This window comes from Muntiacus reevesi, chromosome 21 (genome assembly GCF_963930625.1).
Source record: "Muntiacus reevesi chromosome 21, mMunRee1.1, whole genome shotgun sequence".
Lineage (NCBI taxonomy): Eukaryota > Metazoa > Chordata > Mammalia > Artiodactyla > Cervidae > Muntiacus > Muntiacus reevesi.
In genome coordinates this window covers 20,928,745-20,952,998 of record NC_089269.1, presented here as the reverse complement: position 1 = coordinate 20,952,998, position 24,254 = coordinate 20,928,745, and the positions used below count along the sequence as shown (strand labels likewise).

Here is a 24,254-nt window from a genome sequence, read left to right as displayed (position 1 = left end):
TAATGGACCTTATAATGTTCATCTTTACTCTTTCAGTTTGTTCAGTCGCTCAATCATGTCCAACTCTTTGCAACCTCATGGACCGCAGCACACCAGTCTTCCCTGTCCTTCACTGTCTCCCTCAGCTTGCACGGACTCATGTCCATTGAGTCAGTGAAGCCATACCATCTCTTCCTCTGTCGTCCTCTTCTCCTCTTGCCTTCAATCTTTCCCAGCATCAGGGTCTTTTCTAATGAGTCAACTCTTCATATCAGGTGGTCAGAGTATTGAATCTTCAGCTTTATCATCCTTCCAATGAGTATTCAGGAATGATTTCCTTTAAAGTTGAGTGGTTTGATCTCCTTCCAGTCCAAGGGACTCTCAAGAGTCTTCTCCAACACCACTGTTCAAAGCATCAATTTTTCAGTGCTCAGCCTTCTTTATGGTCCAACTCTCACATCCATACACTGCTCTCTCATTGGCTCAACAAACTTTTTATTAAGCTTCATGTACATTCCTGCCTTTTGCATGAAGGAAGGGGTAAATGTATCTGGAGGTGGACAGCATGAAAAATTTTATCAAGAAAGCAATATGTTAGAGAGCTTGAGTGAAAAGTCTGATCTGGAGACTTGCAGATTGAATATATGCCTTTAGGTAAAGAGGTATGGATTACTCACCATATTTGAACAAAATCTTATGTGTTTCTAAATTGTTAGGCATTTTAAGGAGGGATGGGGAAATAGGCTAGAAAATTAAACATGTTTCTGATATTTAGAGCCTTACATTACATGGCTAACAGTTTTAAAGTCATCTTACAAAAGAGAAAATTGGGTAGGGATACAGTTGTATAGAAGATCCCCTGGAGTAGGAAATAGGAACTCACTCTAGTATTCTTGCCTGGAAAATCCCATGAATAGAGTAAGCCTGGCAGGCTACAGTCTCTCTCTCTCTCTCACACACACACACACACACACACACACACACACACACACACAGATGATTAAGGATGTGGTCTCTGTTCAGGGCTTTAGGCATTTAATAGAGTGAAAAAATAGAAAGGCTTCCCTCAGGATATGTCATGAGGAGGACTCTGAGGAAAAGGGGCAAGCTTTACAAAGACAAGGAAATGGAAAGTAGAAATGCCATGGACTTTATATTCATTCCTCAAACATATGAATACATTTTCCATACCCAAGTTTATTAATTTAGGGTACATTTTAGTTAGGTACGGCAGCATTTTTGCTTTTTTTAAATGTTTCATCATAACAGATTACAAATATAGAGAAGAGGGTAATGAATATTTGTTTTTAGACATTTGAAGTAAGTAAAGCCGTGGTTTAAAAACTGAAATTCTACCACTTGGAAAATGTCTTTCAAACAGTGATACAGTTTCCAGATTTATTGCTTGGGTTCTGTTCACATTTCTTTTCTAAAACTCCATTTACTATGGTTTCAGTAAAAGTCTAGTCCCAGCTGAAACTTGGTAGACCAAATATCAGCTCTGGAGCAATGGTTGTTTTTACCAATTTTCCAGAAGATTGATTTAGATTGTTTTATGTTGTATGACTGTAAAGAACAAAACAGAAAAGAATTCACTAGCATGTGATTTTTTCCATCTGTGTGTTTAACTCCTTTATTTCTGGCAGTCCAGAGTACAATTACAAGTAACATATACTGAATGTAATCAGGATATGCTTATGCTCTTAAGAAATAAAACATTGTGGCTATTAACCAAAAAAAACACATAATAAGAGTAAGAATATCTAAATTTCCTTCTTTGTCTTTCCTGTTTACAATTTCTAGAGGCATATTTTGACATCATACATGCCAATACACTAATTTTGAGGTCTGACAAGAGTTAAACCCTGAATATATGACCCATTTGAAACTTTATTAGAGCTTATTTGACATTTTTCTTTTTGGATTTATTAAGATACAGATTTAATATTAAAAAGCAAGCAAACAAACAAAAAACCTCTTCTGGCATACCAAAAGCCTTGGTATTAAGGCTTGGTCACTGAAGCCTTAATTACTCATTCAATTCTTACCCTTGCGGACAGTAGATAATTCATCTGAAAAAAAACAGGGTTGGCAGATTGCCCAAGCCAATTCAGCTAGCGAAAGCAGTAGGGGCAAAGCCAGAGTGAGCAGTTAGCATAGGTCTCAGTGGATAATGTGCAGAGAGAACAGGCCTGTTGCTGAAGTTGGGACACAAAGGTGAGTGCTGGCCCAAACAGCCTTAACAAAATCAGAATCATGAGAAGGAATATATTATTAGTCAGCAGATAACAGTGAAGCTTGGTATTGAATCCAAGGCCATACACAACATTCTTAATATTTCTTTCCCTAGGCAGAACTTGGCTTGCACTGACATATCTAAACTCCCTCTAGGAATCAAATGGGGACACCTGGATGGTGAGGACTTGAGCTGAGAACAAGGAGAATGAAGAGTTACATGTCTATGGTTCTTGAAATCTCATCACATTGATGTTAAACTTACTCTACAAAATGGAAATTACTGATTGGAATGTAAACATGTTCAAAAATTTTTCTAAGTATATGCAGTGATTGCTTTGAGTAAAGCCTAGTGTAGGGTGGTATGCTCCTGGAAATATATGCTTGATATTGAGAATTTAAGTAACTAAGTTGACACTTGAAGTGTGTTCATGTGGGACCATGTGTCTCCCAGCTGGACAGGAGGTGGTTGGAAAATATTCTATTTTTAAACTCTTATTTCCCTAGGACACCTAGCATGGTGTCTGGCATATCATGGATTCTCAACAAAAACTTGTCAGTTGAATCAAATTTGGTAGTATAAACTACACATAGAATGAGACATTTTATGCTTTATTTCTCTAAATCTATGAATAAGTATGTGTGCTCTTTAATAGCCATGCTGGGGAACTCTTCTGGATTTTTAAGAGATTAATAAACATCATTTTGATGTATACTTTATCTGTTAGTATTTTCTATAAGACATAGTGAATTATAATAACAAAAATCATTCAATATATAATACTCAATGCATGGAATTTTCTAAATTGATGTTAATATGTATAATTATAGAACATTATTACATACAAAAGACTGATGACCCCCATATTTAATTTAATCCAATAAAACTTAATGGGCATCTATATATATCATGCTATGTATAAAAAACTGTAGATAATATAAATATTCATAAAAGTAAATTTAATCATAAAGAGATAATCCTGATTTGGTAAAGTTTTAGGTCAGATGGATGAATTAGGAAAAATGCAAACACGATGAAGTTGTTATTTGCTGCATTTTAATAGTCTCTTAAAAGTGATTATGTAATAAAATATGCTTTTTATCATTATTTAACATCCTAAAGTTTGATATAAATTATTACTCACTGGGAATCAATTTAAAGATATTTGTAAATGTGACCACCTGGCAAGAAGTTATGTGACCACCTTTATAAATATCATGACACTAAAGGAAAGAGCACTATTAATACAAGTATACATGAATTTCTATTTGGTTCTTAAATGAAGAACATCAGACAAGTTCAATAGTACTAGTGTTATTATGTTGATTTGATTTAAAACTAATTAATAAACAACTTATTAGCTATGCCAGTAACTTTTGTCAGAAATCAATATAAAATTTGTCTAAAATTGTTCACATGATCATCTTAGGAATTTTTATTTTACTTAGTATGAATCTCAAATATGCGTGCATGACTGATGAACCACTTAGAACCAATGGCATATTGGGAAAACAATTTTTACCCAGCATTAAGTCCTATTTAATGATTCTTACTCATTGGTTACTGCTTCTTATTTGCAGCTAAAATTAGATTCCCCAGAGGTCAGGGTTTTGAACTGTTAAGTCAACTCACCATTGGGTGGCCGGCACCTAACGGCTGATGAGGTGTGACCTCAGCGTAGTTGCTTGGCTCATTGGCTCATTTTATTCTCTATGGTGTGTGAGCCATTACCTTTCTTTTATTCTACACACTCATTTGTTCTCTTAATTATTCCTAAGGTAATGTTCAACTATTTTTTTTTTTTCAATGAAATGTTTGAGTTTTTATTGTTTAAAGAAGATATTAGGATAACCATGAACATTCTGTGTTCCCAAACTTCTATTTTTTTAAAGATTGAATTCACTTCAACCAACAATATTACAATTCTTTATTCAGGTTCAGTATCAATGTATGGAATTTACTATGTAGAAAGTAGGGATTATTTCTAAGCATCTACTACCTTTTGTTTTCATTTGGAAACCATAAGGCAACATGACAATAACTTCATGGATCACTCATTTAGTATTTCAAATAATTGTTCAATGAATGATATTTTGTTTAAAAAAATGTGTAGCATATTTCTAGATCTTTTATGCTAAACAGGGTCTAAAACATGACACCCTTTTTCTTTTTTTTTGGGCTTTTCTCCGGTAAGGGATCCCATGGAGACTTATCGAAAAGAACCTCCTAATTCATTTCTTTTTCACTCTTCTCTTATCATAAACAGACAGTTTGGCTCTCAATTTCAATTCAATAGTCATTCACTGAAAACCTTCCCTGCAGATAGTGATGGTGCAGAGTGCTGAGATGAGCAAGACAAGGATCCTTCTCACGGGGAATCCTTTGAGTTATATGACATCCCTCTTTGGACTGTAAAAGGTTTCCTTTTATTCCTTCATACTTAAAGTGCTATTATAAAGTGAACTGCAGATGGCATCCTATTTACAAAATTGAAAAGATAAACGCTGTGGATGTAGGACTTGTTTACAATGTTCAGTCCAATGAAAATCTCCTCAGGCAGCTCTTTTGTGTTTTTGACAAATGAATTATCGAGGATATTTACATGATAAAAAGATATCTTTACTAATTGGGTCACTTTCTTCCTTTTTGGGAATATGTTCCCAGGTTTTGAATATATATTCATATATTCATTTCTCTAAGACATATTCTTTATATTTTCACTCAATTATTATTATCTCCACTTAACACTCAGCAAACTGGGGTGCACAACAAGTGTTTCACCTAAAGTCATATGGTAACCCCAAAACAGCTTACATGACAATATAGGTATTCTACTTTTCAGAGCCTAGTTTTTAGTCAAGACTGATAGCAATTATAAAGCAACTCAAAAAATTATATGATTTGGTAATCTCAATCAGTTGAGGCATTTCAGACAAAATATTTGGTTTCTCATCAGGATTCCAAATACAAAATATTTTAGCATATCATTGCAGATTTGTTTTCAAGTACTTTGTATGTAGCATGATATTAAAGTCCTCATCATAATCCAAAGACAGGAATGAATCAGGAATTATTATCCACTTCCCCCCACCTCTTACTAACCTTAACCCTTGGGAAGAATTAATTTCTCCAGCTCTACAATTTTAGTTATTTCAAGACACTATATAAATAGACTTCATCTTAATTTATTTATAGGGTTTTTGAATGTATCACTTTGTATATTTTCTTAGTAGTTGTTTCAGATATTGAATTGTTATACATATATGACTTATCACAGTCTACCAGTTTTACCACTTCTAATAAAGTATGAAAACATTACTTCTTTAGATCCCTTTGCCCTACCACTTTTTATTTACTTTGACTAACCCATCTTTACATGTCGAACACTGCATCAGTTGATGGTGTAATTTTTGCTTAACTATCATATAATTGGGGAACTACAGAAAGAGTAGTCTACCTTATATCTACCTTTTTTTTTTCTTCTGACACTTGTTCTTTCTTCCTTCTTAATGCTTCAATTTTTTTTCTTTTCTGTTTGAAGAACTTTAACTTTTCTTTAAGACAGATCTGCTAGAGGAACATGCTTTTTAGTTTTCCTTCTTCCAAAAATGCATTTATTTCCCCCCGGTTCCTGAATGGTGGTTTCATTGGATAAGAATTTACTATCGATATTTTCTTTCAGCACTTAAAAAATGTGCCACTGCCTCCGACCTCCATAATTTCAAGAGAAACATTAACATACTGTCATTTGAATTGGTTCTTATAGATTATATGTCTTTCCCTGTGTCTACTCTTAAGGTTTTATTCATTTTCTTTGGATTTCAGAATTTTAATTTAGCTATATCTTGATATGGGCTTTTGGTTTATCCTATTTGAATTTATTCTTCCTCTTGATTTTTTTTTCTTTTGCCTAAGTTGTGAAGTTTTTGACCATTATTTCTTAAATTCTTTCAGCCCCACCCTCTTTCTCATCTTTTGCAACTCATATAGTAACAATGTTGGATACTATGCCATTTCCCCTTAGATTTCTAAGATTTTGTTATTTGTTTGTTTTCCAACCAGTTTTCTCTCTCTTGTTTGGATCAGGTGAATTATGTTTCTCTGTCCTTAAGTTCACTGATTATATTCTCTGTTGTTACCATTGTACTGTTAATCCAAGCCAGTGAGTTTTGATTTTGATTACTGTATGTTTGACTTCTATAATTTCCTTTTAGTTCTTTTTTAAATACTTCCTTACTTTGCTGAGATTTTCTATTTTGTGTTGTTACAAGATAATTAGCAATTGCCTGCTAAAATAAATTTATGATGACTTCTTTAAATTCTTTTTGTCAGATAATTTTAACATCCATTTCAACTCAGTGTTAGCATCTGTTGCTTATTTGTACTCATTAAAGATTTGATTTTCCTAGTATTTGGTGTAACCAGTAATTTTTCTTTTTTTTTAATCAGGTGTTGGACAGTTTGGCTATTATGTTAGGAGAATCTGGATACTATTTACATCTTCTCTTCTATATAGGTTCATCACACAGATCCTAGCTTATATTTGTGGGCTACGGTACCACTGACAATTTAGTTTTCAGAGACTTTGTGGTGCTTTTTGCTCAGTTTGAGCTGACCTGGGAGTTGTTTTTACTGGTAGTTGTACCAGTCTTGTCAAAGATCCCTTCAAGGGCTGGGTAATTGCTTTAGAAATGTTATAGAATTATCCACTGCCTGGGCTGTCCAATTGACTGCTGTCTCTCAGTAGGAAAGGGAAGGGCATCCCTGGTGGCCAGCCCAATGGAGAAAGAGACTGCTTTCCATGGCAGCGGTACTTCCGCTCGATTCCCCTTGGAGGCGGCCTCCTCTCTCCCAAAGTTCTTGGTGGGAATCCCGTTCGACCTGAGATAAAAGCGAGTCCACCTAGGCCACCTTTTTTGCTAGATATCCGTTAGGAGAAGCCAAGTCTCAATTGCCTTTCACAGCTAGTTGGAGAGGCCCTGTATGTATTGTTCCTTGGGTCCTAGTTATATATATTACAGGGGACTGGAATGCAAGAGTAGGAAGTCAAGAAACACCTGGAGTAACAGGCAAATTTGGCCTTGGAGTACGGAATGAAGCAGGGCAAAGGCTAATAGAGTTTTGCCAAGAGAATGCACCAGTCATAGTAAACACCCTCTTCCAACAACATAGGAGAAGACTCTACATAGACATCACCAGATGGTCAACACCGAAATCAGATTGATTATATTTTTCGCAGCCGAAGATGGAGAAGCGCTATATAGTCAGCAAAATCAAGACCAGGAGCTGACTATGGCTCAGATCATGAACTCCTTATTGCCAAATTCATACTTAAATTGAAGAAAGGCTGGGGTGAACCACTAAACCATTCAGTTATGACCTAAATCAAATCCCTTATGACTATACTGTAGAAGTCAGAAATAGATTTAAGGGACTAGATCTGATAGACAGAATGCCTGATGAACGACTGGACAGAAGTTCATGACATTGTACAGGAGACAGGGATCAAGGCCATCCGCAAGAAAAAGAAATACAAAAAAGCAAAATGGCTGTCTGAGGAGGCCTTACAAATAGCTGTGAAAAGAAGATAAGTGAAAAGCAAAGGAGAAAAGTAAAGATATATCCACTTGAATTAAGAGTTCCAAAGAATGGCAAGGAGAGAAAAGAAAACCTTCCTCAGCTATCAATACAAAGCAATAGAGGGAAACAATAGAATGGGAAAGACCAGAGATCTCTTCAAGAAAATTAGAGATACCAAGGGAACATTTCATGTAAAGACAGGCTCAATAAAGGACAGAAATGGTATGGACCTGACAGAAGCAGAAAATATTAAGAAGAGGTGGCAAGAATACACAGAAGAACTGTACAGAAAAGATCTTCATGACCCAGATAATCACAATGGTGTGATCACTCACCTAGAGCCAGACATCCTAGAATGTGAAGTCAAGTGGGCCTTAGGAAGCAACACTATGAACAAAGCAGTGGAAGTGATGGAATTTCAGTTGAGCTATTTCAAATCCTAAAAGATGATGCTGTGAAAGCGCTGCACTCAATATGTCAGCAAATTTGGAAAATTTAGCAGTGGCCACAGGACTGGAAAAGGTCAGTTTTCATTCCAATTCCAAAGAAAGGCAATGCCAAAGAATGTTCAAACTACCACACAATTGCGCTCATCTCACATGCTAGTAAAGTAATGCTCAAAATTCTCCAAGTCAGGCTTCAACAATACGTGAACCAAGAACTTCCAGATGTTCAAGCTGGTTTTAGAAAAGGCAGAGGAACCAGAGATCAAATTGGCAACATCCGCTGAATCATCAAAAAAGCAAGAGAGTTCCAGAAAAACATCTATTTCTGCTTTATTGACTATGCCAAAGCTTTTGACTGTGTGGATCACAATAAACTGGGAAGTTCTGTGGGAATACCAGACCACCTGACCTGCCTCTTGAGAAACCTGTATGCAGGTCAGGAAGCAACAGTTAGAACTGGACATGGAACAACAGACTGGTTCCAAATAGGAAAAAAACTGTATATTGTCACCCTGCTTATTTAACCTAGATGCAGAGTACATCATGAGAAACACTAGGCTAGATGAAGCACAAGGTGGAATCTAGATTGCGTGGAGAAATATCACTAACTTCCGATATGCAGATGACACCACCCTTATGATAGAAAGTGAAGAACTAAAGAGCCTCTTGATGAAAGTGAAAGAGGAGAGTGAAAACGTTGGCTCAAAGCTCCACATTTAGAAAACTAAGATCGTGGAATCCATCCCATCACTTCATGGCAAATAGATGGGGAAACAGTGAAAACAGTGGCTGACTTTATTTTTCTGGGCTCCAAAATCACTGCAGATGGTTATTGCAGCCATGAAATTAAAAGATGCTTACTCCTTGGAAGGAAAGCTATGACCAACCTAGATAGCACATTAAAAAGCAGAGACATTACTTTGACAACAAATGTCCGTCTAGTCAAGGCTATGGTTTTTCCAATATGGATGTAAGAGTTGGACTATAAAGAAAGCTGAGTGCTGAAGAATTGATGTTTTTGAACTGTGGTGTTGGAGAAGACTCTTGAGAGTCCCTTGGATTGCAAGGAGATCCAACCAGTCCATCTTAAAGGAGATCAGTGCTGGGTGTTCATTGGAAGAACTGATGTTGAAGCTGAAACTGCAATACTTTGGCTACCTGATGCAAAGAGCTGACTTATTTGAAAAGACCCTGATTCTGGGAAAGATTGAGAGCAGGAGGAGAAGGGGAGGACAGAGGATGAGATGATTGCATGGCATCACTGACTCAATGGACATAAGTTTGGGTAGGCTCTGGGATTTGGTGATGGACAGGGAAGCCTGGCATGCTGCAGTTCATGGGGTCACAAAGTGTTCACGACTGAGCGATTGAACTGAACTGAACTGGGTCCTAGAATCCCTAACCAGTCCTGTTTCCTCTTCCTACTTTTCAAATTACTCCTTTAGTCACCTCTTGCCTAGTTACCTATTTTACAGCTGTATTTAGAGGAAAATAGAATGATATTTAAACTTTTTAATGATTTTCCCAAAATGATTTAAAAGGAGCATAAATCAGCAAGTTAAGAGATCTTCTGTGAAAACAAGTGTTCTGTGTAAGAAAAGGTGACTTAAAACAAAGTATATTTTAAACCCTGGTGGCTCAGACAGTAAACAGTCTGCCTGCATTGTGAGAGACCCGGGTTCGATCCCTGGGTCGGGAAGATCGCCTGGAGAAGGGAATGGCAACCTATTCCAGTATTCTTACCTGGAAAATCCAAGGGATGTAGGAGTCTGGTGGGCTACAGTCCATGGGTCTCAAAGAGCCAGACACAATTGAGTGACTAACAACAGCAACAAAACAAATACTACAGCAGAGGCAGAAACCAATCAGAGCAAAAAAAATATCAGGTACCCTCTGGGTGGGCTTCCCTAGTGTCTCAGTGATAAAGAATCCACCTGCCAATTCAGGAGACATGGGTTCGATCCCTGGGTCCAAAAGATCCCTTGCAGAAGAAAATGGCAATCCACTCCTGTATTCTTGCCTGGGAAATCCCATGGACAAAGGAGCCTGGCAGGCAGCAGTCAATGGGTTCACCAAACGTCATGCAACTTAGCAACTAAAGAACCACAACAACTTTCTGGGTCCTTTTCAGCTGAAAGTAAGCTCTGGATTAAAAAATAGTTTGACAGGTGTCTCTACTGCAGAGAAACTTTCAATATGCTTAGGTTCATTGCTGGTTTCCTAGAAGGAAATGAGCATAGTTTTCCCAATTTTGTCTGTGCACAGAAGTTAATGATTTTGTTTATAGCTTTTCTTGGTACTGGCAACTCATGAAAGACTTTGTGAAGGAAAGCCATTTTTATCACCATCAATATCTACATCATCCAAAGCATTATATATACTAGATCCAATCATTTAATTAAAAAGTTGTTTCTGAGAACATTAAGGAACACAATTCTACTTTGTAAAAAAAAATCTGATTTAAAAATTCAGTATATGTAAACATTACTTTAAAATGTTTCAGGAAACAATATTTAGACACAATTATGGCCAGGAAGTCTTCTCTGATAGCTCAGTTGGTAAAGAATCTGCCTGAATGCAGGAGACCCCAGTTCGATTGCTGGGTCAGGAAGATTTGCTGGAGAAGAGATAGGCTACCCACCCCAGTATTCTTGGGTTTCCCTTGTGGCTCAGCTGGTAAAGAATCTGCCTGCAGTGTGGGGGACTGGGGTCAAGCCCTAGGTTGGGAAGATCCCTTGGAGAAGGGAAAGGCTACCCTCTCCAGTATTCTGGCCTGGAGAATTCCATGGACTGTATAGTCCATGTTTGCTATATATTGTGCTAAAAGTATGTGGTCTTACAGGACTGACTTTGTCTACTGTTGTAATTCACATTTTCAATATTTTCTTTTTTCCAGCCTTAAGAGACAATAGAATCGAGCTGGTTCGGGCTTCCTGGCATGAACTGAGTATCAGCGTCAGTGATGTCTCTCTGTCTGATGAAGGACAGTACACCTGTTCTTTATTTACAATGCCTGTCAAAACTTCCAAGGCCTATCTCACTGTCCTGGGTAAGTGCAAGAGACTTACGCTATGTGATCACAAGCCAGAGAGATGTGTACAGATATAGCAACATGATTCAATAACAAATCTCCACTTTGAGGATTATCAAAAGGCTTTTAAAAAACTCACACAGTCATTTCCTCCATTTCGCAAATAGGTACAAAGAGGTGTGAAGGTCTGTAGGACTTCCTAAGAGCACACAGCCATTTTGTTTCTTAGCCAGCGATAGATAACAGGTTTTTTGATTTTTCAGCTAAGTTCCTTTGTGTCAAATCAGATCTTTAGTGTATGTATGGTGCTCCTTTTATAAAGCGATAGAATAATGAGCATAATGAAGTCAATGTGTCTATGAGTACTCCTCAATCTTATCATCAGTCACCTGATGGACTCCCCCTAATATCTTTTGACTTCCAAATATGACCCCTTTGTGTATCTAAGTGCATTTAAATGATCCTGACATTTCTATTTGTCTTCTTGCCTTTTAACTTTGTACTTTTCTAGATTGCTGAATGAAATACATTATGTTGCTTGTGTATGCAGTTTGCAAGTTCTGTGTTTTTATTCTCTTAAGTATTTGGCTATTTTTCCAAAGGTTATGGTGACATCAGAAAGCAATATATTCATAGCGTTTCTGGGGAAATAAAGTTGTAGCTCAGAGCTCTGTGATTCCACAGACGTCAGTGGCCCAATCAGCTGAAATTGCTGCAGTTCATTGAAACACACCTGTGTACTGAACAAGTTAGAGGAATTTAAAGATTGATTTTTTTTTTTTTTTGCCTCAGTTTGCCTTGCTTTTTTTTTGATAGATAAAAGCATAACACTGTATTTAAAGTAACTAATGCACGCTGGGTTTTTTGTTTGTTTGTTTGTTTAGAATATTAAAGTTAATCCAGCTAGTGAATTTGTTTTATGCAAAGGATATGAAATATGTTTCTTTGCAAATCCCACTGGGATTATTGTATAAAACTCTTCACAAGTTTGCCACTAAGGACAAAATATATCCACTAAATGGAGTATTTCAGGATAGCAGATGCCTAAGGTTAATGCATTGTTCTGTAGAGAGCCAACTTGAGACCCCAAGAAAGAGGCAATTGCCTACTTTCAGTTTATTAAATGGTGATGTGATGTAATTTTTTTTAAAGCAGTATGAAGGTGAACAGAAAATAAATAAGTAAATAAAGCTAGCCAGCTAATGAAATATGTCAATTTGCCATTTATCTTTATTGTTCTTGTTGTTCTTTTAGTTTGCATTTCTTTTATTGGTGACTTCCAACATTCTTACATTTTATTCTTTTCAAACTGAATTAAATAGTACAATAAAGAAGCTTCCAGCCTGCTTTTTTTTATTGAACACTTTTAGAAGAAATTTTAATAAATCTCTATCATGACAGCAGAATATTATTGCCTCCAAAATGTGTAACATTCTATTATTTAAGTCATCCATGTCTATCTCTGCATATTAGCTTTCTGTTTATTCACTGGATGATTTGGACTAGAAAAGGTAATAAGTGGCTAGCATTAACTAGCATTAAAAATAATACATATCCTGTTCCACAAAACTATAATTGTATTTCTAATACAAATGACATCAAGAGACATTCTTTCCCTCAAAAGAATAAGAAAAATAAGTATAGTTGCAATTATTGATGAATCCCTTATTACAAAATGCATTTTCTAAAAAAGTGTACACAGAGAAAAACAATATCTTTTAAGCTCTAAGAATTATGAAGTCAGGAATGAAAGATGCTATTGTGGTTAAATCACAGTTTGCTAAAGAATGAAGAAATAAGGTTTGCAGATTTTTTTTTTTGTTTTTCCTGATGCAAGCAATCTACCTTCTTAAACACATACAGTGGGAAATCTTAAGATACATTGAATGGTTGTTTTTGTGATTTACAAAGAGGATTTTTGCTGGCAAAATTTAATTTAAAAAAACTACTTGGAATTAAATGCATTTTAAATGCTTTCTGGATAATATACACACATATGCATATTTACACAGACACATACATATGTGTTTGTATGTATATATGTTGTTGTTGTTGAGTCACTAAGTCGTGTCCGACTCTTCTATGACCCCATGGACTGTAGCCCACCAGGCTCCTCCTTCATGGGATTCTCCAGGTAACAGTATTGGAGTGGGTTGCCATTTCTTTCTCCAGTATGTGTGTTTATATATATATATATAATACATATTATATATATATATTTTTAAGTAACTTTTATTGTATAGCAGTTTTTTATTATTATATTTTATTTTATTTTTCTTGACTGAAGTTATTGTTGAACACCCAGTTTGGCTTGTTTGCAAAAGTAATAGTCATGAAAACAAATCAATCTTGGAGATTAATGTTCATTTCATCCATTTGCCTACATTTCAGGTGTTCCTGACAAACCTCAAATTAGTGGATTTTCATCCCCAGTTATGGAGGGAGACTTGATGCAGTTGACTTGTAAAACATCTGGTAGTAAACCTGCAGCTGATATAAGATGGTTCAAAAACGACAAAGAGATTAAAGGTAAGGATGGGGGGAAAGTCTCCTAATCCATATTAATGTGTTGAAACTGTCATGAAGTGTTAGATCCACAGAGTTTTACATTTCCTTTTTCAAATGCAGTCAGTTTCTGATTAACTGTAATTTGAACCAGATTTACCTTAAATTGGGTAATTTTACAAGGTATGTGAACACCATTTCTGTGTGCTCCATTTTTCTCTCATGTAAAACAGTTTTAGAATGATATATATCTAGTGGGAAAGTTGGAGAAATAAATGAGTTAATATACAAAAGCCACATAGGTCTGTGCTTGACAATAGTAAGGGCTAAGTATTTGTTAGATATGGCCATTTTAGAACTCATCTATAGTATTTAGATTATAGACAGAGAAATTCCATGAATTATTTCTTCAACTTGTTGGTTCTGAAAATATAAATTTCTGAGAATAAAACTAGCTAAACATTAATAAATTTGTTTTTCAGTAGTTCTCACAGAGGTCAAAAAATGTACCTGTCTCAGTAAAAATGCATAGAAATGTAACTGTTAACCATAGTTCTGCTCCTTCATGCCCTTAAACACATACGCACACACATGCACACACTCTTTTAAGGTGGAATAAGTTTAGAGAGGAGATGGCTATTAAGGTTAGTACTGATTTTTCTTTTTTACCCCACATGCAGATATCTTGGACCTATATCATATGTCTGTTAAAACCCAAGTATCAGTTCAGTTCAGTCACTTGGTCATTTCCGACTCTGCAACCCCATGGATGCCAGGCTTTCCTGTCCATCACCAACTCCTGGAGTTTCCTTTTAAACCCAAGTGTAAAAATCATCTGGGCTTCCCTGATAGCTCATTTGGTAAAGAATCCGCCTGCAATGCTGGAGACCCCAGTTGGATTCCTGGGCCGGGAAGATCCACTGGAGATGGGATAGGCTATCCACTCCAGTATTCTTGGGCTTCTCTTGTGGTTCACTGGTAAAGAATCCACCTGCAATGCAGGAGACCTGGGTTTTTTCCCTGGGTTGGGAAGATGCCCTGGGAAAGGGAAAGGCTACCCTCTCCAGTATTCTGGCTTGAGAATTCCATGAACTGTATAGTCCATAGAGTCGCAAATAGTTGGACATGACTGAGTGACTTTCACTTTCATAAAATCATCTATTATGCTTGTTGAAAATGTTTCCTATTTATATAGCAATATGTATTATTCTCAGGGTAACCTTCTCAGTTCAATTCAGCCTCAGTCATGTCAGACTCTTTGTGACTCCATGGACTGCAGCACACCAGGCTTCCCTGTCAACCAACTCCCAGAGCTTGCTCAAACTCATGTCCATTGAATCAGTGATGTCACCCAACCAGCTTATGCTCTGCAGTCCCCTTCTCCTCCTGCCTTCAATCTTTCCCAGCATCAGGGTCTTTTCCTATGAGTCACTTCTTCCCATCAGGTGGCCAAAATATTGGAACTTCAGCTTCAGCATCAGGCCTTTCAATGATTATTCAGGACTGATTTCCTTTAGGATGGACTGGTTTGATCCCCTTACAGTCCAAGGGACTCTCAAAAGTCTTCTCCAACATCACAGTTCCTTCTAAGATATAGGTATATGCAAACCATTCTGATTATTTTAACTTGTAATTCATGTATCTTACTTGGACAGGGAGGTCTAACAGATAGAATTGTCTATAATTATTGGGTTGGCCAAAAAGTTTATTCAGGTTTTTCCATAATTCTTGCCTCTTTTCTATTTTAGTTACTCTTTCTCTCTGTATATAGATATATATTTTTTCCCCCCAAACAAGGAACTATATATAATTTATCCATAATCACTGTCTTTGCTTTAAAACTTTTAGTAAATACATTTTATTGGACTAAATTTAGAGAAATACAAGTACCCAATTCACAAGTCAGATACATCACTTTGCTAAATTAAACTTGCTCTTATAGTCTGCCAGGGCTCAGGACCATTCATTCTAATTCTACCCTTAGGGTATATTTGTTTATGTATGTGTGTTAAATGTCTGGTCTTGAATAAAGCTTTTCTAAATGAACCCTCTACACTGCTTCCAGAATTATCTTAGTATGACAAGGCTCTAATCCAGCCACTTTTTCTGTATAAGCATTTCTAATTGAAAGCCCTAACCTGGAGGATAAGTATAAAATCCGATTTCTTTGGCCTATAAGAAAGCTCCAGGCAGTGAATTCTTACAAATCAGATATTTTTCTATGTGAAAGACTCAGTTTATGCTAGAATGTTCTTCTTAAATACTTTCCTTCAGTTAAATTATTACCTACATGCATCCTTTTCTGAATCCTGACATTAAGTTAGTTAGTAAATTAGTCAGCTTCTCCTAATTTCTTACCGTTTTGGTGTTTTAGATAAATATATCCTCAGGGAAATCAGAGACTGACATACTAATCATTAATATTGATTGATTGTTTTTTTAACATTGTAGTCTTATGAGAAATTCATGGTGTTTTCATAAAAATATTTTTATAAAATATCTTAATTTTTAACAAATTTGGCATCGGCTCTGAATAATGGATTTGCTCATAGACTAAGTAGAGAGAGAACTTTTGTTTATATACAAAAACATGAAATTTTGATCTTATAAGCACCATAGTCCAAAATCATCTGAATCAAGACTAGAATGAAAATCAAGACAAAACAGTATACAGAATCAGCATAGGCTCTATGCTTGGTTCAAAAGTACTGAAGCTTTCTTTTTCCTATTCTCACCAGTGCATGGCCATTAACAGAGCATTTGTTGTTCCTATACTTGCATTTGTTTATATAGCTTTTTATTTGTTTATGACTCTTCTTTTGCATGCTTAAATAATTTGTCTACACGATGATACAGTGAACTTCCTGAGTCCTCTAGGCTGTTTTAATGGGAGTATATGCAAATTATGCTGTATGCAGTACTCAATACAGAGTGCACATTCATTATTATTGCTTGCTCTCTACCTGGGGAGTGGAAATATACTCTAAAATCCCTCAGCAGACATGTCTCCCTAAGAGGAGTGTTCCATCCTTATCTTGCACTCTTGTCTTTTCAGAAATCAGAATTTGACTTCCTATTACCATATAGCAGTTTTTACTACAATATCACTTGAAACATTTTATAAAGACACTCCCTAGTGTAAAGAATGGGAATAGAGAGGTTAATCAAACCTAGCTAAATTCAATTTAATAAAAAATTGTTAAAATATATCCCAACTAGAATTATGGCACATGAGTGAATATACAACTAAAGAAAACAAGAACTTGACCTGGAGATGTTTAAGATGCCATTGGTATGATAAAACCAGATATGAGGAATATTTTCCTATAAATAGGAATGTGTGACATCATGTACAATAAATCCCAAAGTAGTTATATTGTGGGGGAAAGGATTATTTTCCATATGTTTTAACTAAGCATTGACAAGTTCAACATATTGACTATGTGTTAAATTTCAAACTCTATTTAATAGAGTAATGAGCATTAAAAGTGACTTCTGATTTCAGAAGGAGTCATTCTTCTATACATTGTTTTGCCATTATTCTCTATCATATGAATTCAATTACCAAGTTTCTAGAGGAAAGTTGTTTCACACTCTTACCTGATCACATTTTCTTGGCCAGGGTATTTCTATATTAGATTATAGAGCCTCGGTCCTCAAACTTTAGTAGGTACCATCATCACCACCAGGGCCTGTTAAATCTCAGGTTATAGGGGTCTGACCCCAGTTTTTCTGATTGACTCGATCTGGGTTGGAACCCAAGAATATATATGTTAAACAATGTGTTGAATTTGTGAGTGATGATGATGCTCCCATTTGGGGGCCACATTGCCATAAAGAACATAATGTTGAGAAGTATCAGTAACATATAGAAGTCTTGCCTCTGTCTTTGAACTTTAGATTCTCAGCCAGTAAATGAGGATTATAAAACTTGCCTCAAAATGCTATTGTAGGGATTTTGTACAAACCAACTTGTGTGACAAGACTTGACAGTGTATTAAAAATCAGAGACATCACTTTGCCAACAAAGCTCCATATAAGCTATGGTTTTTCCAGTAGTCATGTATGGATTTGAGAATTGGACCATAAAAGAGGCTGAATGCCAAAGAATTGATGCTTTCAAATGATGCTACTGGAGAAGACTTTTGAGAGAAGGGACTCTCCCGCTCCAAGGGAGGACAGCAAGGATATCAAACCTAAAGGAAATCAATACTAAAGGAAATTAACTTTGAATATTCATTGGAAGGACTAATGTTGAAGCTGAAGCTCTAACACTTTGGCCATCTGAGGCAAAGAGCCAACTCATTGGAAAAGACCTTAATGCTGGGAAAGACTGAAGGCAGGAGGACAAGGGGGCAACAGAGGGTGAGATGGTTGGATGGCATCACCAACTCAATGGGCATGAATTTGAGTGAACTCTGTGAAGACACAGAGAGACCTGGTATGCTGCAGTCCAGAGGGTCACAGACATGACTTAGTGACTGAAGAACAATGATATGTATAAAGTATTTTCATAGTATAAGGAATCACTGCATATTGTTTAGATATTATTGTTATTATTGCTATCATTATTATTACTACCTTGAGCAAACCATGATTGATGAGCTGTAACAATCCCTGAATTAGTTCTAGAAATATAAACAAAACAGAATTACTTCTTTAAGGTATTCATTTGGGGTGATGGACATGTAAACATAAAATCTAACAAGTACAGTAATAGAATTATGAACTGACTAGTTTTTTTGTACAAAACAAGAAGCAGATACAAGCCCTACTTTGTGGTAGAGGTAAAGACAAGTGTTCCTTGATGAATATTGGTACTTAATAAATGTCTGTTAAATAAATAAGTGGATCTTAAGGAATGAATGGAATTCACCATATGGTGTTTGGTTAAAGTAGGTGGTAGAGCATTCTAAAGAAAGGAACAGTGTCTTTATGGAGAGTAAAAAGAATCTGATTGTTTGAAGGGACTGAGGCTTTCTGTGTGATACAGACATGAGAGATAAATGGGAAGATATGGAACAATTAAATCATGGATATTTTATTTCAGAGTAAGGAGTTTGAAGTTTATTCTGTAGGCAGTGATGAGACATTTTTTGCCATATGCTTTGAACAGTGGAATGAGCAAGCATAATTTTCTTCTAACTGTTTTCCCCCCATAAGTCTGACTCAGAAATCCTTTGGTGCCTCTGGGCAGCTCCATATTCAAAACTGCAGGGAGTTTCACTCTAGCTTTTAATCTTCTGTGCAGCTTTGAAATCTGAATATTTGCCATTTAGTATAGGGGAAAAAAATGTGTATTGCTTTCCTAAATCTGTCAGCATCCTGAGAACTTATATAAGCTTTCCATTTCATGTATAAGTTTAGGAAGTTGTAATTTGAGCAGTTGTCATCATAAAATCTTAAGATTTTCTTTCCAGCCAACTAACTTTTACATGAATGTGTTAAGCAGAATTCTATGAGACCCTCAGTGACCCACATTTTTGTATCATCTTTTCCCTTGGAGTGTAGAAAGAACTTGTGAAGACATGCGATATCACTGCCTTGATCATGTCACCTTACATGGCAAAAGGGATTTTGCAGACACAGTTATGGGTCCTTTTTGAGTTCATCAAAGGGAGATTATCAAGGGAAGTCCAACATAATGAGTTAAGGCCTTTATAAAAGAAGGAAGAATCAGACATTCTCCTCCCGGCCTGCTGCTGCTGCTGCTAAGTCGCTTCAGTCATGTCCGACTGTGCGACCCCATAGACGGCAGCCCACCAGGCTCTGCCATCCCTGGGATTCTCCAGGCAAGAACACCCGGCCTAGAAGACCACAAAGAGTTATGTGTGAACTGACTGTAGGGGCCATGTGACAAAGAACTGTGGTGACCTCTGGGAGCTGAAAGTTGTTTCTGAATGACAGATAGTGAGAAAATGGAGACCTTGGACATACAGCATCAAGGAAGTAAATTTGCCAACAATCAGTAAGTTTGTAGAGGATTTGAAACTTAGATGGGAATCACAGCCTCAGCCAGAACCATGATTTCAACCTGGTGACGCTGAGAAGAGGATCACGTTAAGTGTTATCTGGATTCATCATCCATAGATATTGTGAGATAATAATACTGTTTTATGACACTAAACTTGTCATGATTTATTATGCATCAATAACAGGAAGCTGATATCTAGAAAGGCAGAATGATTTCTCATAGTCGTATATCTGACAAAGACTGAGCTTGAATATTCTGATTCTAAGACCCAGTACTTGAGTCTGGGAAGAAAGCTGAAGGCTAGAAGAATATTTAAGGGACATTTGAAGAATGAACTAATATGGCCCTAGAGTAATGGATGAGATGAAATTTTTTAAATGGATGGATTTAAGAGAGAAGACAAATTTCAGGTGAACTTGGTGAATGAATCTGGGAGATGGAGCAAAAACAAGGATCAGAGACAACAAAATGTGGGGGCCTGAGTGACTTTGTTAGTGAATATGTGGAAATAAGGCACTAGCAGAAATTACTTCAGAAATAAATGATGATATGTTTATAATTTGAGGTTGAAATAACTATATAAAATCTAAAAGTTAAGATTAGTAGGCTTTTGGAGTTAGGTGATTTATTATTAAGAAGGGAATTTTTACAACACAAAGGTCTACCATCTCCTAATAAAGGATATTTTTAGTTTTAGCCTTTTTAAATAATCACCCTTTGTCTCTGCATCACATTCCCAATAAAAACCCACTCAGGTCATTCTGACCCTGAGAATCTTGCTATGTTTGCTATGCATATCCATCAAAGTCTAACTTTGTGGGAAGTCACTGAAGCTTGTCAGTTCCTAATAGTATTGCCTGCATTCTGCAAGTGTTATTTTACTTATTAAACAACACTTATTTCAAATGTTGGACCATCAAGTGTAAGCAGGTTTCAGCTGTGTTTCCCTGTGTGAACAGGGATTTTGATGTACACTTTAAATGTTAATCAAAAATAATGCCACAGCTCATTTTCAAGTTGGCTACATACAGTGTAATTGTACTATAAGCTACTAAGTAAATAATTTTTCAGCATTTGGAAACATGAGAGTGAATTTCTGAAAGCTGTGTTTCTCAAAAAGTAGCCTTAAAACAGCTTAAGTTAGAATCACCTCAGGTACAGTTAGAAAAATGCAGATTCCTGGTCTCAATGAAAACCTTTAAAATCAGAATTCCTGTTGTCAAGCACAGAAGTGCTAATATTTATGAAGTACCTCTGGCTCGGCTGGTAAAGAATTTGCCTGCAATGCGGGATACCTGGGTTCAATCCCTGGGTTGGGAAGATCCCCTGGAGAAGAGAAAGGCTATCCACCCCAGTTCTGGCCTGAAGAATTCCATGGACTATCCATGAGGTCACAAAGAGTCAGGCATGACTGAGTGACTTTCACTTTACTTCACTTCACTTCTGTTGATCCTTAGGCTCACTATAGTTGAAGAATGCATAAGATTAGAAACCAGCTAGCCAAAAATTAATGGATAGTTAAAAGAAAGAAAGAGAGGAGACCTAATCCACTAAGTTTAGAAAATGATTTGATATTCTGTGTTCTTTATGGATCTATTCTTAGAACGGGATTCTCTAAAACTAAATGTACTTTAGTGCTTCAACATTTCTGAGAATAACTGTAAAAGTTCCATTAGCCAATATCTTAGCAGTATTCTCTGGCTGGATGATTTTTAAAATTTGTGTTTCTTGCTTTGAACACTGTGGACTCTACTTTGAGAAATGGTAGGCTATATATTTAATTTAAATACTCTCTCTGGTATTGTAAAACTAGTTTTGGCCTAATGCTTCATTTAATGTCAGTTGCACAAAGCCTTAATTTAAATGAGTGAAATATTAACATATTATACAGAGATTGTGAATTCCCTGGAGCTAAACACAAAAGAAAATAAAAGGGAAATATCTGTGTGCCCTGAGTTTAAAGCTCCTGTATCATGTAGGATATGGATTAATTAAAAATGTTGCCATTTAAACTTACAGTGTACACCATCAGTTCAGTTCAGTTCAGTTGCTCAGTTGTGTCCAGCTCTTTGCGACCCCATGGACTGCAGCATGCCAGGCCAGGTCCCCGTCCATCACCATCTCCCAGAGCTTGCACAGACTCATGTCAATCAAGTCTGTGATGCCATCCAATCATCTTATCCTCTTTTGTCCCCTTCTCCTCCTGCCTTCAACCTTTCCCAGCATCAGGGTCTTGCCCAAATGAGTCAACTCTTTGCATCATATGGCCAAAGTATTGGAACTTCAGCTTCAGCATCAGTCCTTCCAAAGAATATTCAAGGTTGATTTCCTTTAGGATTGATTGGTTTGATGTCCCTGCAGTCCATGGGACTCTCCAGAGTCTTCTCCACCACCACAATTCAAAAACTTCAATTCTTTGGTTCTCAGCTTTCTTTATAGTCCAATTCTCACATCCATATGTGCCTGCTGGAAAAACCATAGCCTTGACTAGATGGACCTTTGTCAGCACAGTAATATCTCTGCTTTTTAATATGCTATCTAGGTTGGTCATAGCTTTTCTTCCAAGGAGCAAGCATCTTTTAATTTCATGGCTGCAGTCACCAACTGCAGTGATTTTGGAGCCCAAGAAATAAAGTCTGTCACTGTTTCCACAGATAAATGAATTTTGGAGTTTTTTGTTTGTTTGTTTAAATTTACCACTTTTTAAATTTTTAAATTTTTTTTTCAGTGGGTTTTGTCATACATTGATATGAATCAGCCATTGAGTTACACGTATTCCCCATCCCGATCCCCCCTCCCACCTCCCTCTCCACTTTGAAAGTGTCCTTACCATTTAAATCTGGATCATTCTGGACCCCATATTAAATCAGAAAAAGAAATAGCATTGGTAATACCTGTGAGGCGTGTGTGTGTACATACAACTTGGGGTTTTCTAAACGTTGTTGATTATGTTAGCTCAAGATTCTCTCAAGATACAATGAGAAACAGAAGGCATCTTTATGGAAAAAGATAAAACAATTGTTTCATCTGAGTGTGAATAGCTAATGAAAGCAAATGATAACCAACAATCTTTGTTAAACTTTTCTTTTTTAAAGTTTCTTATTTTTTAAAAGCAACTGTTGAGATAGACAAAAAACAATCTACCCATTTTTTTTTTTTTTTTTTTTTTGGTAATAAAAGTTTAAACAGTCTTAAGCGGAGGTGGGGGGCGGGGGGAAAGACGGGATAGATGTTCCAAAGGGTAAAAGTTATGGTCACTCGGAGGCCGGAGGGCGCGTGAGGCTGGGGTGGGGATAGGCGATCGGGTCTAGTCGCCAAGGTTTTGGTTCCACACAGTTCAGGTCGCACAGTCCCGACTTGGTGCGACCCGAGGACCCTAGACCCCAAATTCCGCCGGCAGGGCCGCAGCGCCTGCGCACTGAGCAAGCGGGCGGTGGGTCGGGGCTCGGTGAGCCAGGGCGCCTGCGCACTGGATAGGCAAGGCGGTGGATCGGGGGCCTTGGCGCCTGCGCACTGGGCCGGCAGGATGTGGGACGGGGCCTTGGCGCCTGCGCACTGAAATGGAGGGGGGCGGGGGGCGGGGCAAGGGCCCCGCGTTCCTACCTGCACGTGGTCGGCGGACGGCGCCGGGCTGCCGGTCCTGCCGTGCACGTTAGGGAGCCGGTACATGCAGGTGGGAAGCTCTACGCGGAGAGATCCGCTGCCCTCGTGATAGGGCTTTATCTGCATCCTGGGAAGCAAAGGAGAGAAGATGGCAGGTGAGAGACACGAACGCTCACAAACCGTCCAAGTCCGCAATCTACCCATATTTTAAGTGTACATTTTAGTATATTTTCACCATGATCAAGATAGTGGACATATTCCTCATCTACAAAAGTTTGTTCACACACATTAATAATTCCTTCCTGCAGATCTTTGTCCACCACCACCCCCCCAGCCACAACCCTGTCTCACTTCCAGGAAACCACTATTCTACTTTATGCAGTTATAGATTATGTTCTTTATAATTTTATATAAATCAAGTCATTAGTATACACTCTTCTTTGATTTATTTCTCTCAGGATAAATATTCTGGGATTCATCCATATTATATATAAAAAAGCTTTTGTGTGTTACTGATAGGTATTCTATTGTAAGCATCTGTACTACAATTTGTTTATCCATTTATCTGGCTTAGACATTTAGGTTGTTTACAGTTTGGGGCCATTGCAATAAAGCTGCTATGAACATTTAGATATAAGTATTTGCTCTACTTTTACTTCTCTTGGGTAAAAGTCTAGGAGTAGAATGGCTGAGTCATACAGTAGACACATGTTTAATTTTTAAAGGCATTCCAAACTATTTTTCAAAGTGGTTGTACTACTTCATGAAATCCAAATTCTAAGTTGTATTATTATTATTATTATTTTTACTTTTATGAATCATGCTTTGGTATTATATGTAAGATGTTTTTGCCTAATCCAAGATCATAAGAATTATTTGCATAAATTTTACATTCTTAGG

At 37.0% G+C, this 24,254-nt stretch overlaps 1 protein-coding gene across 2 annotated transcripts in view; it reads left to right on the top strand.

The window, feature by feature from the left end:
- The window catches only part of CADM2 (cell adhesion molecule 2), a 368,057-nt gene that overhangs the window by 178,305 nt on the left and 165,498 nt on the right, over positions 1 to 24,254 (top strand). The window contains exons 3-4 of one of the 2 annotated variants that reach the window (XM_065913660.1): positions 11,138 to 11,290; positions 13,664 to 13,801. In XM_065913660.1, coding sequence (XP_065769732.1) covers positions 11,138 to 11,290; positions 13,664 to 13,801 — 291 coding nt within the window. Of the gene's footprint in view, positions 1 to 11,137; positions 11,291 to 13,663; positions 13,802 to 24,254 lie in introns of those variants that run through there. The other variant, XM_065913661.1, reaches the window with a different exon arrangement.